The following is a 19,168-nucleotide window of genomic DNA, read 5'->3' on the forward strand; positions in this document are numbered from 1 at the left end:
CATACACACACACACACACACACACACACACACAAAATCAGTGAAGCTAGATTTTCAAAAATTTCAAAGAGTTTGGAAAACTTTCAATAGAAATTGAGCAGCAAAATTGGAATTAGGGCAGGGGCATGGAAGGAGAATGACCACCCCTTCCCAATTCCTAATATGATTAAATAAACCCCCAAATCTATTCCAAATAGTGATAAAAATATACTTAAGTATAAATATATATGTTTTTAAACTACCAAATCCTGAACAATTAGGAGTTAATGTTGTACATGAGAAAATATTGAAAAATATTTTATTTTGTTTTTTAAATCAGGGATTGTAGGTAAAACAATGTGTGGATCCCTGCTCTATACAATTAGCGCTCGTTCATTACCAGGTAGTATAAGGCCCATCCTGCCTCCAAGAATAAGTACAGAATGTCTCATAAGTGATGTAAATGAATACTTAAGAAATTCTTTGATGTTTCAATGGATACATCATCTCTTCAGCATAGAACGATTGATTTGACATTCTCAATGGCTTATTGTCACCTGGAAAGATGTCCTCAGTGAATTGTTCCAGGGATCTCTCCTTGACCCTTGTATTTAACACTTTTTGTCAGTGATTTGGAGGAAAGCATAAATTGTATGCTTACTGAGTTTGTGGAAGACACAGAACTAAGACAGGCTGCTAAAATGTTAGACAAGATCTAAAAAGGTCTTGATAGGCTAGAATGATGATACAAATATAATAGGAAGAAATTTAATAAGAATAAACATGAAGCCCCATATCTCAGTTTAAAAAAAATCAACTTCACAAAATCAAAATGGAAATCATGACTCAAAACTAGTTCAGCTAAAAATAAGATTTAGAGGTTTAGTCAACCATAAGTGCAATATGAGTTAATAGTGAGATAATGTAATAAAATATGTGTAACCTTTGCAGAACTTAAAGTAACATATATATATATATTTATACACATACATACACACACACACAAGCAATTAATTAATTGAGGCGCAAAACTTGATGTGACCTTAGGCTGCATTGAGAGGCACAGTGACCAGAAATTATATTCTCGGTGTACTCTGACCTCATCAAGCCACATCTGGAATATTATTTTCAGTTTTAGGCATTACATTCCAAATATGGTGAGAAGCTAAACTATATCAAGACAAGAGTTACCATGATGGTGAAGTGTTTGGGGTCTGTGCCATGCAGAATCAGTTGAAAGAATTGGGGAATCTTAACCTGGAAAATAAAAGAGCTAGAGAAGACATGATACCTGACTTCAAATGCATGATGGATTTAACACAGTTTTTAAAAATACCTTTATTCTTCATGGTCTCAAAGGACAGAAGTAGGAATAATAATCAGAAATTGCAGAACTTCAGATTTTATCAATCCAAAAGCATGATAGGTTATTTTAAAAGGTAGTGGTTTCCCATCACTAGAGGACTTCAGGTGAATTCTGGACAATAACCTACTGGAAATTTTGAGAGCATCCTTCTTTAGATGGATTATATAGTCTTAGAGATCACTTCCAATTAGGAAATTATTTGTTTCTATGGGTACTCCTTTCACCACAGCAGACTACAACCAAATTGTTATCTTCTCATCCTGTGCAATTCTTGGCCATGCTATCCCATAAATTCTACATTGGCAATCTACTCATTGTGCTCCTTTTGCTATATAGTATTTGGGCTGTCCATCATTTATACCTCACTCTCTTTGTATTACTTCCCTTTCAGTAACACACGTCTGTTAGGCTATTTCTCATGAGTAAGTCATATCTAGTTACCAATCACATTCTATTTACTTTCACTATATGTCTTTCTGATTTTCTTTGGCTCACCTACAATTTTGATTCTTCTTAGATTATGGTATTTCTTTATGCACAGTCATATAGCAGTGGAAGAATAATATTGGTATTAAAATGATGGGCATTTTAAACAGTGAGGAGCTTATACTCATTGAAAGTGCCATTTAATTTCCCGAATGAAATTCATCCTGCTCTACTCTTTCTGTTTAATTGTGAGACTGGTTCAGAGTCCATTTGCAATGCTTGTCCAAGATATATGTTGATGGATTAATGGGTTCTCTATCCAGCTGCTTGTCATTGAATGCAAAGTGTATTTTTCATCCACTCTGCTTTGACCCATGAGCCCTCTTGACTAGAATTTTTTTTTAAATGAGGGTTCTTTGATTTGGCAATACAGAAGCTAAAAGAAAATTCCATTACATTCAGCAAACATTTAGTATATGCCTACTATGTGCAAGCCCTTTGGGGGGGATACAAAGCCAAAAATTAAACAATGATTTCAAGGAATTAGTATTCTACTAGAGTCTATAACACTTCCATAAGTAGTGTAGAAACGCCCTGGCTTTCTCCTATAGCACGAATATAGTATAAATACACTCTCCATCCCTACCCTCCAGCCATAAAAATCTAGAGAACACCATCCCCTGTGCCTTGTGGTGTCTTAACATTTCATGCTCCTTCACCTACCTATGCTACACAGCAGTATAACATTTTTTCACCCAGTCCCACTTCCAAGATCCACTTTTGTACAGCAGTACTCTACTAACTCACTTGATCTGACTCCTTGAGTCACATTTCCATCTAGCTCCTCTTCCAGGGTCACCTCCCTACCCCACCCCAGCTCTCTGTGGGAGCATAGGTAGGTCTGTCTAGGGAATAGGTTATAACCTTTCTCCATATAAGTGTACAATGTAGTTGGATTGTTATCTTACCACAGGAATAAGGGAGCATTCTCTCTCACTATGTCACTACTCCCATCTGTGGTTATTCACTAACTTATTCACCTCCATCACTTTCTCTACTTCTGTGCTCCACCTTCCACCAAAAGAATTTCTAGTTATAGATATAATACTACATATATTCAAATAAATAGGTACAAAATAATTGGTAAATTAAACAGCAGTAACTACTTAGGGATCAAGGAAAACTTCCTGCAGAAGTTAGCACTTCAGCTAAACTTTAAAAGAAGATAAAGATATTAAAAGGCAGAGATGAGAAAGAGTATGGACCAGGAGGAGGTATGAATACAGAGAGACAATAATTGGAAAGTCCTGTCTTAGGAACTTATCTTCCACAAAAATCATCAACAAAAAGTTTAACTAGTTATCCTCCATGGCTAAAACATAGACTGTATGAAATGTAACATCATCTTGTAATCTAATGACAAGTGAGGTCCTTACTTCCTCCTGAAGCAGTCTGCTCTACTTTGCAACAGATATGATAGTTAGAAATTGGCTAAATAAACCTTTCTGCTACTTCTATCCATTGCTTTCACTTTTACCTTCTGGGCCAAGCAGAACAAATTGAATCTGTCTTCCCATAGATAGTTCTTTTGTCATGAAGATACCTAACATGCCTCAGCCAAGTCCTGTCTTTTCCAGTTAAAATATCCCTAGTTTCTGCAGGGATTGCTTTCATTTTTTTTCCCTTTTTATTAGTAATGCCTCCCATAGTACCTAGCACATAGTAGGTGCTTAATAAATGCTTCTTAAATAAAATAATCTAGAAGTCTTTCACCATCCTGGTTGTCTTCCTTTAGATATTGTCAGCTTATCAATATCAATATCAATGGTGTATATGATGTTCAGAATACACAATGAGTTTTGACCACAGCACATTTCATGAGAATTATCATCTCTCAAAATCTCCCTGGATTTTGACTTTCATAATGAAACAAATCAGAACAGATCCTTTTGACTCATATTGAATATGTTGCATACTAAACCCCAAGATTTTTTCATGAAAACTTTTGTCTACCCATTCCTCCATCATCTTGTACTTATGGAGTTGAATTTTTAAACTCAAGTGTGGGAGGGACTTTTCATTTATTCAAATTAAGGTCCATTTTGTTAAATTTGGTCCAATGTTTTTGCCTAAGGCTTTTGTTGGATACTGAAAAATATGTTAGCTATCTTGAAGCTTTGTATTATCTGTAAACTTGGTAAATACAGGTCTCTATCATACCAGTCATTGAAAAAAAAAAGTTGAATAGTATAAGGCTAATGTCAGATTTTTCAGGCACTCCAATATAGATCATAGACCCTTAATGGTTATTGTTTGAGCCTGGCAATTAAATCAATTTCAAATATACCTAGCTTTGCTAACGTCAAAATGCACATCTCTCCACAAGAATACTAAGAAAGCATTTCAAATGCTTTTGCTAAAATTTGGATAAGATGTAACTGCAATTTTACCCTCATCTATTAGTCTAGTAAATGTCACTAAAAGAAATGAGATTAATCTGGTATCCTTTGTTATTAATGAAGTCACATTGACTATTTGTTATTATCAATCTTCAACCAACTCCTCTTTTTCCTCCTCATTGATTTTTTTTCTTCGCATCTTCAGAATTTCATTCTTCTAAGTTTCCCATGTATTCTACACTGAATTCCCCTATAGAATTTTAAACTGAGGGCTCCTACCTCTCTTTTCTTTTCACCCTTTCAAAACTGCAGCCCAAAATCTAAGCTATGCCTAGTTTTCCACTCCTTCGCTTAGAGTGATCACTTTCCCACCAAAGTTCCCCTCATTTCTATTTCAGCAACTAGTCCCTCTTGGCAACAATGAGGTCAGGAATTGCTTATTTCTCTACCCTTTTGAAGAACAAATTTTTCAACAAAACAATCCAGAAAATTATTAAATGCTCTATTCTTGGAAGAAAGATCCGGTATATATTTGGATAAATGGAAGCTCCCATCATGGCTATATCTTATCTCCACAAGATATATGTCGATATCCTAATCTCCTTATCTAGTTCCTCCTTTTGTTCAAGTGGTCTATAGTATTGCTTCTGCCTCTGCTGATTTTCATCCAAGTGCTCCCCTGTGGTTCCTGTAGTTCTTGCTGAGAATATCTTCTTAATATACTATGCTAGTTTTCTCCCACATATTAGGCATACCAGGGGAGAGGAGGAACACTCTGTTTGGAGTTAAAGAATCTGGCTTCAAATCTTTTCTCTACAATTTGCTACCTGTATGATTTTTCTGGAATTCAGTTTCCTCATCTATAAAATAAAGAGGTTGAACTTGATGATCACTGATCATTATATTACTTTCCATCTCTAAATCCATAAACCCAACCACTCTACTTTTTAAAGTATTATTTTCCTTCTAAATAACCTAGTCCTTTCCAAAGCCATATTCCTGTAATAAATCACATCTGACCAAATCTCAAAGATATACATAGATCACATTTGCTTCTCCTGGTGTTAATTCACCTTGACTGTTAAGCACCATTTATGCATTTTTGTACCAGCATCTGAAGTCATTAAGTCTAATTTTTTTTTCAAAGAAAGGAGTAGATGGTAGTAGAAATAAAAAACATACACCCCATTTTCCAATCCTAGAGTAGAATAATTCCCATGCCATTCTAGCTAGATGGCTGCTTTGACTTTTTATTTAAAATTTCCACATGAGGAAATTCCAATATCCCTTGACTACTCATTTCACCATCTCATAACCATCATTGAAAGTGTTTAATAATTGCCCACATACACTCATCAGCTCAATGATTCCATTGTTCCTCTGTGAACTATAAGGAAAGGACTTAATTACCAAGAATTCACCAGCCAAATCAGTATGCTGTCCAAGATACTATGACAGCAAGTTGAATGGCCACAGAGGAATCACAGCCCCAAGACAGAGAAGTGAAAGGGAAGCATATTCATTGTTTCTTTTGCAGAGCCCCAGGGAAAATGTCTGTGTCTGCCAGAGACTAACAAACTCAGGTGAATCAAATGATTAAGTGTAGTCTACATAAATATATGTGTAGCGTGTGCTCTGGTGCTCTCTCACTCACACTGCCTGGTTGAATCCTTAGAAGGAAAAGACTACATCTATAATAAAGGTTCTAGGGGTTACCCCTAGAACTTAGAGAGTGCTTTTCTAGAATTATTGCTCACAAGTCCTTTTCTCCATTAATTAACAATTGATATCAATTAGTTAGCCAGACTTAATTAGATTTTAGAAAAAGGTATTTAATAGGGATATGAGTAAGAACAGTTGGTACAAAACATCCCTGCCCAAAAGTCTGTAAAAAATTCTCCCACAAAGCATTATACAGAGTCTGGGAAAAGGTGGTAAAGGTACAACTCACAACTTGTAGTAGTTGAAAATCCTTTTTTTCTGCCTTTCTGGGGTATCCATAAAATTCCTCTTGGGTTTGGGGTGGCTTTGTATTGTCAGCTATGTGCCTCGGTACCAGTAGGACTCCAATGGGAAATCCAAAATTCTCTGAACGTTCCACATTCATCTTGGGGAGGCTGAGGCTACCACTTCTTCCTCTCCTTGGAGGCTCCCAGGGTTAGTTTTTCTCTGGGGCTAAACTGGAACAGTACTCTCTTCTATGGTACTAGACACATGAATGCAAACCAGGTGCTGGTTTTATATAAACCCCGCAGAGTATAACTGAGTCTTTTTGACTACTTGACTATTCCTTCTGTCAATGTCTCTCCATTCCATCCCATGGCCTTCTCTTTCAAAATTGATCAAGGCCTTTTCACATCCAATCTAATCAGTCTGTCCATTAACAAGCATTAATTCAAGACTGATGTTCCTGAGTTCTTATCTGGCCTCAGACACTTACTATGTGACTCTGGTCAAGTGACTTAACCCTATTCACTTCAGTTCCTCATCTGTAAAATGAGCTGGAGAAGGAAATGACAAACTACTCCAGTATCTTTACCAAGAAAACTCTAAATGGTTCCCTAAGGGTCTGACAGGACTGCATTGACTGAAAAACAACAACAACATATTTCAAACAGTGCTAAGCACTGGAAAGACCAAGAAAGGCAGTGCCTGTCTTTAAGAAGTTCGCATTGTAATAGGGAAGACAGCCTTCACTGATTGATTGATTGATTGCTTGATTCTATAAAGATATTCTCATCTATTTAATATGGCTATTTTAAGTATGATGAGGTGATTGATTAAATTGAGATGTCTAGGCTTTATTCACACTTAGTGTGAAATAATCAATACCTCTGGTTGATGCAATTGAGAAATCTTTGTGAATCCCTTCCTTACACACAGCATCAATGTTTCCTTTCAAACTTTCAACTATGCCCCTTAAACTTATGTCAGTGAATTTTTTTAAGTTTAGACCTGTTGATTCTGGCCAATTAGATTCAACTAAATTCTCTCTCTCTCTCTCTCTCTCTCTCTCTCTCTCTCTCTCTCTCTCTCTCTCTCTCTCTCTCTCTCTCCCTTCATTGTCATTTTATCTTTTTCAAATTTGTTTTATATCTCCATTGTTTTGGGAGAACCTTCAGGTATATCTCTTGTCTCATTTCCTTCTTAGATAGATAAGTGAAGATACTGTCTTTCAACTCATTTGCTTCTGGCAGATAAGTGCTTAAGGGTGGCTCTAAGATTAAATCTCTAAACACCTCTAAGCAGAGAAATTGAAGATAGTTTACTTCAAAGTGCATCTTTATGTATTTATCTGCAAATTTATTGTCCAGACCTATCATCTTAAGTAGTATCACATTCCATAAAGGTGAGAACTACTTCTTTCTCAAAGGATAAAACAGATTAAGTATGTAGATATAGTCACTCTTTTGAGCCAGCTGGCCTATTTAAATGATTGCAAAAAGAATAACCTTAGACAAAAACTTCTCCTTCTTTTGCTCACTTTTGTTCTAAATTCAAAAAGTGAATGATGAATCAAACTAATCTTATGAATTAGAATGAAATAATAAAATCATATAAACTTAGAGGTGAATTAGACTTTTGAGATCATTGGTCCCACCCTCCTTCTTTTACAAGTGAAGAAAATTGAAACTCATAGAGATAAAGCAGTTTATTGAAGGTTATACATAGTAAGTAGCCAGTCTGGGATTTGAACTCACCTACTCCTCTGAATCTAAATCCAGTTTTCTTTCCACTTTACCTGACAAAGAGACCATAATTGCTTTCACTTTACTGATACAGGTGATTTGAGTAAGACTTTTTTTTTACTTTACTAGATAATTGTCTCAGTACTCTATTTTCTTTTCCATATTCTTCAGCCAACTAAGCTTTTGTGGTTGTTCAGTTATTTTCAGTCATGTGTGACTCTCTGTGACCCCACTTGGGGTTTTCTTGGCAAAGATACTGAAGTGATTTGCCATTTCCTTCTCCAACTCATTTTACAAATGAAGAAACTGAAGCCAACAGGGTTAAGTGACTTGCCCAGGTTCACACAGCTAGTAATTGTCTGAGGCTGGATTTAAACTCATGTTTTCCTGACTCTAGGCCAGCCCTCTCCACTGCACCATCTAGCCACCCCTTCCTCCCAAATCTGTTCTTCTCCAAGCTTGCTTCTTTTTATTAATACTACCTTAGACATAGGTGTAATTCTCAAAGTCCTCCCAGGTCCAGACCTCATCCTCTGCTTTGACCCTTCCCTTTCCTCAACCCCCCATATTTAATCAGCTTTCAAGATCATTTGGCTCAGTCTACACAACATCTTTTGATCTCTCATCTTCATTTCCATTCCTAATGCAACCAGCCCATTTCAGAAGCTCATTACATTTCACCTGGACTATTGCAGTAGCTTCATAGCCATTCATTCTCTAAACAGTTATTCAGTGCCTACTGTGTGCCAGGCATTATTCTACGAAAAGATCCTTGTTTGTTTTCTTGTTGGTTCCTTTGCCTATAACTTCTCTTTTCTCCTGTCTATCCTACATACCATTACAAGTGTAGTTTTCCTAGTGCAGAACTCTGGTTATGTTAGAGACAGGCTTGAAAGAGAGGCCTTGAGGCTTAATGGATAGAGGTCTAGTCTTGGAACCAGAAAAACCTTGATACAAATCCTGCATGTAGCACATGTTGGTTGAGTTACAATGGCAAATTTCTTAACCCCCAAGTTCTCTAGGTATCACCAAGATTGCAAATTGCAGAGAAGGCGCCATCTCCCAGTAGTAGAAGTGGATGGACAAAAGGAGTCAGTAACCTCGTCTGGGAGTTCATTTTCTCCTATATCAGTGAGCTCTCAATCTTTATATGCTCAAATATATTTAATGGTTCCTACTGAATAAGGTGCAGTTTCCTTCACATGGCATTCAAGGTTATTCCATTTTCTGGTTCCAACCTTATACCTTTTGAGACTTTTCTCATTCTGCCACCACACACTCAACATTCCTGCTTCCAAACCTTTGGTTCAATGAATTTATGCCACCTTTTCCCCTTTCTTTGCATTTGTTCATTCTATCCCCTATGCCTTGAATGCAGTACCCATTCTCTATCTCAATCTAATGAAATACTAGCTCAGGCCTGGAAAACCTGAGGCCTCAAGGCCACATGTTGGCTTCCCAAGTAGCCATCCTTCAAAGCCCAGCTCAAACACTACCTACCCTCCTCCCCTGAAGCCTCCCTTGATCCACCTAGCAGAAAATAATCTCTCCTCAAATTTCTGATAGCATTGTTGTGCTGTCTCTCAATATTTAGCTTATTCCCTTTTGTGTTGCAGTTAATTAGGTATCATATCTTTTCATCTAGAATCTAAGCTGCATGATGCAAAGCACTATGCTATATTTGTCTTTGTATCCCTTGGAGATTAGGGCAGGGTTTAGTATATTTAGGCAAGGGTAGGGAGGGCAGAGAGAGGAACAGCACTTTCATAAGTACAAAGAACTCTAGATATGGAAACTCCCTCCACCTATGCAAATCCACAACTCATCTGTATTTTGAAGTTTTAGAGAATTGCCTCAGGCACTGAGAACTTAAAAGAATTTGCCTATGGTCAATGGTTAATATGTATTAGTGAGAAGACTGGAACCCAAGGCTTCTTGACAAAACTGGACCCCTATCTACTACACCATGTTTATTAAATGTTTGCTGAATTGAATCAAGGTAGAAGGAAGGAAGCATTCATTTAGCAGCTTCTATGTGCCAGGTATTTTGCTAAGCACTTTATAAATACAGCCTCATTTGATCCTCATAATAACCCTGGGAGGTGAGTGCTGCTATGGTCTCCATTTTACTGTTGAGGAAACTGAGGCAGGCAGAAATACCCAGAGTAACTCAACTAGTAAGTGTGAGGCCAGATTAGAATCAAGTCTTTCTGACTCTAGGCCAAGTGCTCCATTCAATGTACCATTTAGCTCTGTTTAGTGATTACCTTTCTATGTTCCCAGCACTCTGCTGATGGGAATAAAAGAGAAGTATTTATACTGCTCTGGAAAACAGTTTACAATATCATTGGAGAGACCAAATTAACTAACTTTTATGTGAGTAGGGCTCTTTCCCTTGCTCTTATAGAGACTCCATTCAAAGATAGACATAGTAGCATGAACATATACAGGGGCTGAGTAACAAAACATCCAGGAAAAAAAAAACAAAAATAACTATCAAGTAGTCATCTTTTGTTTGCCCTTAAAAATTAGATAATGACCAGAGTAGCACACATTCTGTTGAATGTCTGATTATGTACTTCTTCTCTGCTTTAAATAAGAATATTGAATTTCAATCTATATAAGTAACTTTTTTTTTTGTTTTTGCTTTCTCCTATAAATATGTAGCTCTTTGTCTGGAGCTTAAATCTGCCCCATTGTATCTGAATAAAGAAGAGTTAAAACAGCATGATTTCACTTAGGGAATTCAGATGTAGGGCTTCACTTCTACCTCATATCCACCCAACTCTGCAAGTGACATCATGGGGGTTTTATGTATATATTGACACTTGGCAATGGTACTATTTTAGTGGCTTCCTCTCCCTCCTTCTCCTCCTTTTTTTTTTGGCTTCATTCTGTTTTTTGAATCCTTTTACTTTGGTCCTTTCTTTTCATTTCAGATAGAAAAGTTAAGAATATATCCAGAATATTCCTAAGTAATTTTAACAATATTCATTTTAGCAATGTGATAAAAGGTTTTTTTTTTACTTTGTGTTTTATTTATAGTCCTTTTGCTCTCTTCTTATAGGTGCGTGTGCAACATTGACTGCTCTCAAACCAACTTCAATCCCCTTTGTGCTTCTGATGGGAAATCTTATGATAATGCATGTCAGATCAAAGAGGCATCATGCCAGAAACAAGAGAAAATTGAAGTCATGTCTTTGGGTCGATGTCAAGGTAATGCTTTTACCAAAATTCATTTCAAAGAAATTTTCAATCTTTGAGCAGAAATAAGAAGACAGTTCATTTTTAAGCAACTCTTACAGTTCCAAAAGATACTTTACATTTAATGTACAAAATGCAATCTAGAATAGTGAGGATTAACTCAGTTATAGAGATCTGGGATCATATCTATAGCAGTGAGCCTGCACTAGATTTTCATGGTACCGTGAACACATGTTTATCTTTTTAATATGGCAGGCTAATGCATTCCCTAAAAAATTTAATTCAATTCAGTTCATATCAACAAATATTTATCAGCTAAATTCCATATTCAATGAAACTGGAAAAAATATAAATAATTATCTCAGGGAAAATTTTCTGGATTTATTATGAAATAATTTTATTCAAGAGCATTCAAGTTAAGGTCATAGTATCATGATATTTTCTATGTATTGATTCAGTAAAATAATTTCAAGCACTTTTTTTTATAAATTAAGAAACAGGGTTTTTAATTCATTTATTCCCTTAAAATCCAGCAGTTTCTTTAGGTTTGACTTATAAACGCAGGACAACTATTTTCAGACATCATTGTATATCTTATTCAAAGACCTGAGAAAATCTTTAAAAACCAACATCCTATAAAAATTATTTTATTCTTTTTAGTAATATTTAAACAGAGATAGACACTGAAAGTTTGTTTGGGATCATAGTCACAACAATGCCTTAGTTTTACAAAGATATTGCCATAGAGAAAAATTAATTTTGAAATCAGATAACCATCCAACACAATCAATCAATCCTCATTTTTATATGCTCTTTATCATAGATAATACAACCACCACTACTAAATCTGAAGATGGGCATTTTGCAAGAACAGATTATGCAGGTATGTACAGTTTCAGCTTTTCACATATGATTCTTTCTATAAAACATTCCTGGGGGGAAAATCTCACTATTGTTCCTATGTAGACAACTTCATATGGTCAGAAGTTTATTATTCACATCTTATGTTCTTCAAGTTTTTAATAGGTAATAGTTAATTTTCATTGAAGCAAATGATACAAACCTCACTCCCCCCCAGTTAAAGCAATTGTCAAGAATGTCAGAAAGAAATAATTAACTTGTTTTGACAGTAAAAATGTTGCAAATGACAAAACATTTATCAAATTAATGGGCACCAATGGAAATTAATGCAGGTTTTGGCAGCTTCTTGGAATATGTGCAAATACTCTAGTATATTTCTATTTTACTTTTTTTCATAAAAATCAACTGTAAAATATAGTTTTGTTATTCCCTGGAATAAAAGGGCTAGAATAGAATTGTGTCCTGCAAAATTCTATAAATAGACTATAGATCGCCTCAGTTGATATGCAAAGCTAATAAGGTATGTATAATCGATTTTTTAAAAATGATAAATGTCTTTAATTTATTTACAAGTTAAATATAGCTTCTAAGTCATATAGGCTTATAAAGCATTTTAAATAAAAAATGTAAATGTTATTTAGAGACTATTGAATTTTGTTTCAAGCAGTATCTTTCTCTAACCCATTTTGCTTAATATCCAGATTCATTTATGAATAATCTAAATGAGTGGGAATTTACTGGGATGTTCTAATTTCATAGGGTTTTGTAAAATTATGCCAAAGTATTTTTGTGACTTTTTTTTTGGATGGAAAATAGTAAAGTGACATTCATGTTTCTGTGTTATATGAATCATATTGTATATATACATGTGCTATACCATGGGTTCCTATTCAGCTATAAAGCATTTACATCTGAATTTATAGCCAACACTTATCTTTTTTTAAAATTTATTTTGATTTATCAACAATCACTTCCATATGCTTTTGAGTTGAAAATTTTTCTCCCCCTTCCTCCCCCCTACCCTCCCCAAGATGGCACACAATCTGATACAGGCTTTACATTTACATGCCCATTAAACATATTTTCACATTAGTGAAGTGTAAGTAAAAATTAAAACCAATAGAAGGAACCATCAGAAAAATGAAACAAAACTCAACAGAAGGTAAAAATAAGTGAGAGTGATCTGACTTCCGTAGTTCTTTCTTTGGATGTGGATAGCATTTTCCATCCCAAGGCTTCTGGAGATGTCTTAGATCCTCGTAATGGTGAGAAGGGTTCAGTTTAACAATCTTAGTCATTGCATAACATGTCTGTTATTGTGTACAAGGTCTTCTTGGTTCTGCTCACTTCACTCAGCATCAGACCATATAAGTCTTTCTAGGTTTTTCCAAAGTCAGCCTGTTCATCATTTCTTATAGCAAAATAGTACTCCATCACATTCATATACCACAACTTGCTCAGCCATTCCCCAATTGATGGGCATCCTCTCAATTTCCAATTCTTTGCCACCACAAAAAGAGCTGCTGTGAATATTTTTGTACATGTGGGTCCTTTTCCCATTTGTTTGATCTCTTTGGGATATAGCCCTAGAAGTGTACAGCCAACACTTATCCAAAAGATGAAGTGTACCTTATCTTTCTGGATAGTTGTAATCAATCATTCTTTCTGAAGGTCTCTTTCTTTTAACAATCTTTTTTTTTATAGTTATGTGTATAAGATGCACCCCCCCCAAAAAAAAAAGAAAAAAGAAAGTCAGCTACAACAAAAGTGAAAAATTCAGCCAATCATTTATGTTTTATCTACATGTCACCTGATCTCCCAATATTGGAAACACCCAAACAATTGACTTTTTCAAGTTTCATTTGGCTGGCTGTCATTATAAAGATGGCACGCAGTAATGTATTAAGGACGTAAAGTTATCATGGATAGCCATATAAAAAAGGCTACTGCTACATTTTTATATATAAAATTCTAAGCTAAATACAAATATAAGCCCTTAGGCTAGCACTACAGTGCATTTAAGAATTATAACATAAATATGATATCTGATTAAGTGTATAAACAACCTCCTAGATGCATCTTGGGAATTATTCTAGAAACGTGGGTATTCTCATAGTGCCCTACTTCTATCGAGGGAGTAACTTACTCATCAATCTAAAAAACAAAACCAAAAACCTCAGCAATCACTTTTCTTTCTGTGCTTGATTTACTTTGACAGACTTGAAGGAATGTTTCCAGACTTCTCTTGTAGCATATGATGGTCACAGAACTCTCCATAATGTGGTCAGTGCATGAAACACAAGAAAACTCATATTTCAGCCTTAAATCTTGGCAGTAAGATGAAGAATTCTTTCAACTGATCTATTTTAAAATGCAAATATGTGTGCCATTTAATAATGCTGCACCAGCAGCCAAGGCTGTTATTATCTCAGGGCTGCCACTGATTGCATGACAACATTTAGTCCATTTTAGATAGGTTCTGCAATTGATTTTGATTCCAAAAGGAAATAATATACAGGTTTCAAAAACAGGGTCTGTGCATTTTGATATCTGTGCTTTTACTTCAACCATATTTTTTTCAGTCTTTTTTTTTAATCTGTGCTTATGTTACTAAGCATAGTAAAACTGAAAGAAAGCTGGCAAGATTATTTCTATCTGTACATATGCTTCAAGTTCCAAACCTTGTTTATCTAACAAATCTCAATAGAAAACTCTTAAGGTAAAAAGTAAAACTTAAAACTATGTTTAAGTATCCGCTATTCTTAAACATTCCAATTTAAGAACACAGAGGGTAATGAGGAAAGGAAATTAAAACTATACATCTAATAATGAAACAAATGTGATTCTGGAAATTTTCCATCAGCCAATGAGCACAAGGCTGTGTTTACATGCCCAGTACCATGCTGATTAGGTAAACTGCATCCTCCATCAGCAACAATTTTCCATCTAAGCAGTCAGTACAGCATATCTATATGATGAGTACTTGGCCAGAGACATAAGTGTATCTTATTGAGCCAAAGTTTGTAAATTACTTAATTGATTTGACCAAAAGTTACACTCCAAATGGTTTTACAAACCGAATTCTTTAGTTTTAAATCCTAGATGGAGGTATCCATCCAAACTATGTCAACTATTCCATACTTCTCTAGCCTTTTTAGGTATTTCTGGCTGTTGAGGTGAATATCCTAGCCTAGAGACTAAAACTGTCTCACTGCCAAATACAGCAACCACTGGCCTCCGCTACTTAGGAAGGCATCTACTGGAGAAGCTTGGCTAGCAACAATGAAATAATAGCTGACATTGATAGGAGGCCATAAAGGGTTTTACATACTTTACATACTTATCTCATTTGATCCTAAGTGCCAAAGAATAATAAGATTTAGTGCCAAGATAAACCACACAGATCATCCAGCCAAATCCACTTCATTTTATGATGAATAAACTAGTACTCATCATACTTACATTATATTATGAATAAAAGGTTATTTTTTCTAGTCTATTGTTTGCTGGGAAGTATATGATATGAACATTAAGGGTAGGAGACTATATATACATATGTGTGTGTGTGTGTGTGTGTATATGTATGTATAGTATGTATCTGTGTGTGTTCAGTCATTTTAAGTCATGTCTGACTCTTCGTGACCCCATCTGAGGTTTTCTTGGCAAAGATACTGGAGTATTTTGCCATTTGCTTCTACAGCTCATTTTACAGATGAGCAGACTGAGACAAACAGGGTTAAATGACTTTCCTAGGGTCACACAGCTAGTACATATCTGGGGCCAGTTTTGAACTCAGGAAGGCAAATCTTCCTGGTTCAGGTCCCAGCAATCTATCCACTATGCCACCTAGCTGCCTCTATGTATGTTTCAGTGAGTAGCTAGTGTACAATTTGTCTAGAAGGCAGGATGCATGAATAAAACTGATATGAAATAAGGCTAGAAAATTGAATTGAATCCAGATTGTATCTCACAGTAGAATATAAGCTTCTTGAGGAAAAGGACTATTTAATTTTGGACTTTGCATCTCAAGTATTGAACATGATTTCTTGTGTGCCTCATAAATGTTTCTGAAACTAAATTGAAGGAAATGTTAAGGAAGGGGAGACTGACTATGTAGAATTTGATGTTAATGGAGTGAGAAGAGAATTACAGAAATATTGGAGAATAGCTTAAGAGGAAAATTCTATTCATTGTAATAAGGGGGAAAGGAAAATTGATCCTTAAAAGGAAGCTGTGTGCCCTTCTCTGGCACACAGATGGCACACTGATGGAACAAACACATTTCACCCAGCTTCCTCTCATCTACCAATTCAATTAACCTGCCTTTATTCTGCTGTTTAAGTCATTGGTAGAAATTGTTAGCTAGAAAGAGATTATAGGATCATAGATCTAAAGCTGAAAAGCAGAGATCTTGTTCAATCTCTTCTTTTTATGGATGAGGAAAATAAGACCTGGGACATTAAGTGACATGTCTAAGGCTACACAAGTAGGAAGTGGCAGAGTTGACATTTGAACCCAGGTCTTTTTACTCCAAAACTAATACTCCAATACACTTTCTATTACACCAGCGTTCTCCACTAGAGATCTCGTTCCAGGTTGACAACCATCTTTGGGTCTGGTCCTTCTACCCTTTCAGGATCTACTTAACTCTTCTGTCATCTAGCCTAAATGTCTTCATCTTATACAAAAGGTTATGTGTGTGTGTGTGTGTGTGTGTGTGTGTGTGTGTGTGTGTGTGCATGCATGTGTGTGTGTGTGTATTTCTGCCCACTTTTCCAGTAGACTGTAAACTCCATGACTTTCATTTTTGTATCTTCCACACTTAACACAATACCTTCCATATCATGTGTACTTAATAAGTATATTTGGAATTAAGTTAGTCTACTGAAGTAATTTGCCCAGGATGACTCAAGTCATATCAGCTGAAATTTAAGCCCCCATCCTTTGACTTCCTATGAGGTTGGTAGGAAGAGAATAACTACCCCATTTTATTGACTAATGAAACCAACACCAAGAAAAGTGAAGTCACTTAAGAGAACAATGTTGTCGCTGTTTTGGGAGAAACAACATATGACTGTGCTCTTCTTTGAGAGTTCTACCTCTCTTTTGCCCAATGGCTGCAGAGCATTACCTTCTTACAGTTGCCTTTTCTTTTGTAATAGCCAACATAATAATAGCTAGCATTTATATAACACCTACTATGTGCCAGGCACTGTCCTAATCACTTTATAATTATTATGCCATTTGATCCTCACAACAATTCTGCGTGGTAGGTGCTACTATTACCCCCATTTTGCATATGGAAAAACTGAGGCAAACAGAGGTTAAGTGACTTGCTTAGGGTTACATAGCTAATAAGTATCAGAGGCCAGATTTGAACTCGGGTTTGCCTGACTCCAGGTTTGTCACTCAATCCACTTCACTGACTAGTTAAACACATTCTAAGATTTTTCAGGCTGTTTCAATTTTTATCATTAGAAACATGTGTAAATGTATTCATAACAATTAAGGAATTTAGAAGAACACTGGACAGATGGCAAGAGTATTTAATGTGAGGATTAAAAACTTATCAAGAAACAAATCAACTCTTGGATGGGAGAGCATATCAATGACTATATTAATAGTAGTAGTGGTGGTGGTGGTGGTGGTGGTGGTGGTGGTAGTGCTGGTACAGGTAGTGGTAGTAGTGGTGGTAGTAGTAGTAGTAGTAGTAGTAGTAGTAGTAGTAGTAGTAGTAGTAGTAGTAGTAGTAAAAAGCTAGCATGTAATATAACACTTCAAGATTTGTGTTATCTCATCAGTTCCTTACAGTACCCCCTATGAAATAGGTGCTATTATTATGCCTACTTAAAAATAAGGAAACTAAAGCTTTGTTAACTAAAGTTAAATGACTTGCCCAGGGTCACACAGTTAGTAGGCCTCTGAGGCAGGATTTCAGATAAAGCTCCTGATACCAAATCCAGTGCTCAGTCTGCCATAACTAGAATAGCAAATTAACACAGACTCTATAGAGTGCTTCCATCAATGTTAACACTTCACCAAAGTCTCTTTTTTTCCCTTTGTTTGTTGTTTTAAACATTGTGAGAGACTTAGCACAAAGAAAAAAGAACTGGTCTTGAAGCCAGGAAGACCTGGGTTCGAGTCCCCCACCTGACATGGCTAAGTGACCCTAGGCAAGTTTTTTTAATTTCATAGTGCTCTGGGAAACTCTCTAAGAATATAGGTTATAGAGAAGAAATTGATTTTCAAGAAGTAGTAAACAGAGGAAGTTACCTCACCTGGGATCTCCCTAGGTTCCCAAACCAATGAACTCACAAGTCTTGTCTGTATCCTTATCTGCTCAAAAGCCTTTGATAGTTCCTGGTCACCCAATGAATAAGGTGTAGGTTCCCTCCCCTGCCATTTAAGGTACTCCCTCATCTGGTTCCAACCTTATACCTTTTGAAACTTCTATTCCACTACCTACCCTCCACATGTTCAATGTTCTTCATAAACTTATGAGTCCTTAGATTTCTCCTGCCCTTTCCCACATCTTTGCATTTGCCTATGCCTTGAATGTACTATTAGATTCTTCATTTCCACCTAAAAGGAAAAAAAGGAGCATACACTTCCTGTTGTCTTTTCTGTGGCAGAAAAAGCATTGGATCTAGGGGTTGGGGATCTGGGTAAGCATCCTGGATTTGAAACTGATTCATTATATAACCATGGGGGAGTCACAAGCTCTTGAATCCCCAGTTTTCTCAACTATGAAATGTAGATAATAATAAATATAGCACCTACCTCACTTGATTGTTTTGAACAAAGCATTTCATAATCCTTTTAAAAAATGTGAACTATTATGGTTACCTCTAGTCCTTCAAACATCCATGCCCTAAGCTACAGAAAAATTGGAGATGCTATTGGAAATTTGTAATTGCAGAGGAGATATGAAATTTTAGAAAGTGATAATTCTTTTCATGTTAAAAAACTGTAAGAGGTATAAATTGTTCCTAATAAGATCAAAATGAATGTAATAAGCTAGCATTAAGCTCCAAATCCTCTTTCCCAAAGTTGGGGGAAAAAATGTGTAAGTGTGAGTGACAGACAGGTGATATTCAAGATATGTATTAATACCTTAAGAATTCTTATGTGCTGTGTGTACATATGAATTGGGGGATACTGGGAGGCCAATAGACACATCAGTCTTCAATCCCCCCATACTGTGTGTATATAGGAGAGATGCAGTCAGCAGCCAGATCATCATT

The 19,168-nt window shown here is 36.0% G+C and overlaps 1 protein-coding gene across 1 annotated transcript in view; it reads left to right on the forward strand.

The window, feature by feature from the left end:
* TMEFF2 (transmembrane protein with EGF like and two follistatin like domains 2) overlaps window positions 1-19,168 on the forward strand; it is a 302,147-nt gene that overhangs the window by 221,886 nt on the left and 61,093 nt on the right. Inside the window, exons 6-7 of the mRNA XM_020993631.2 lie at window positions 10,927-11,075; window positions 11,887-11,946. Of these exons, the coding sequence (XP_020849290.1) occupies window positions 10,927-11,075; window positions 11,887-11,946 (209 nt within the window). The remainder of the gene's footprint in view (window positions 1-10,926; window positions 11,076-11,886; window positions 11,947-19,168) is intronic.

This window comes from Phascolarctos cinereus, unplaced genomic scaffold (genome assembly GCF_003287225.1).
Source record: "Phascolarctos cinereus isolate Bilbo 61053 unplaced genomic scaffold, phaCin_HiC Scaffold_726;HRSCAF=1367, whole genome shotgun sequence".
Lineage (NCBI taxonomy): Eukaryota > Metazoa > Chordata > Mammalia > Diprotodontia > Phascolarctidae > Phascolarctos > Phascolarctos cinereus.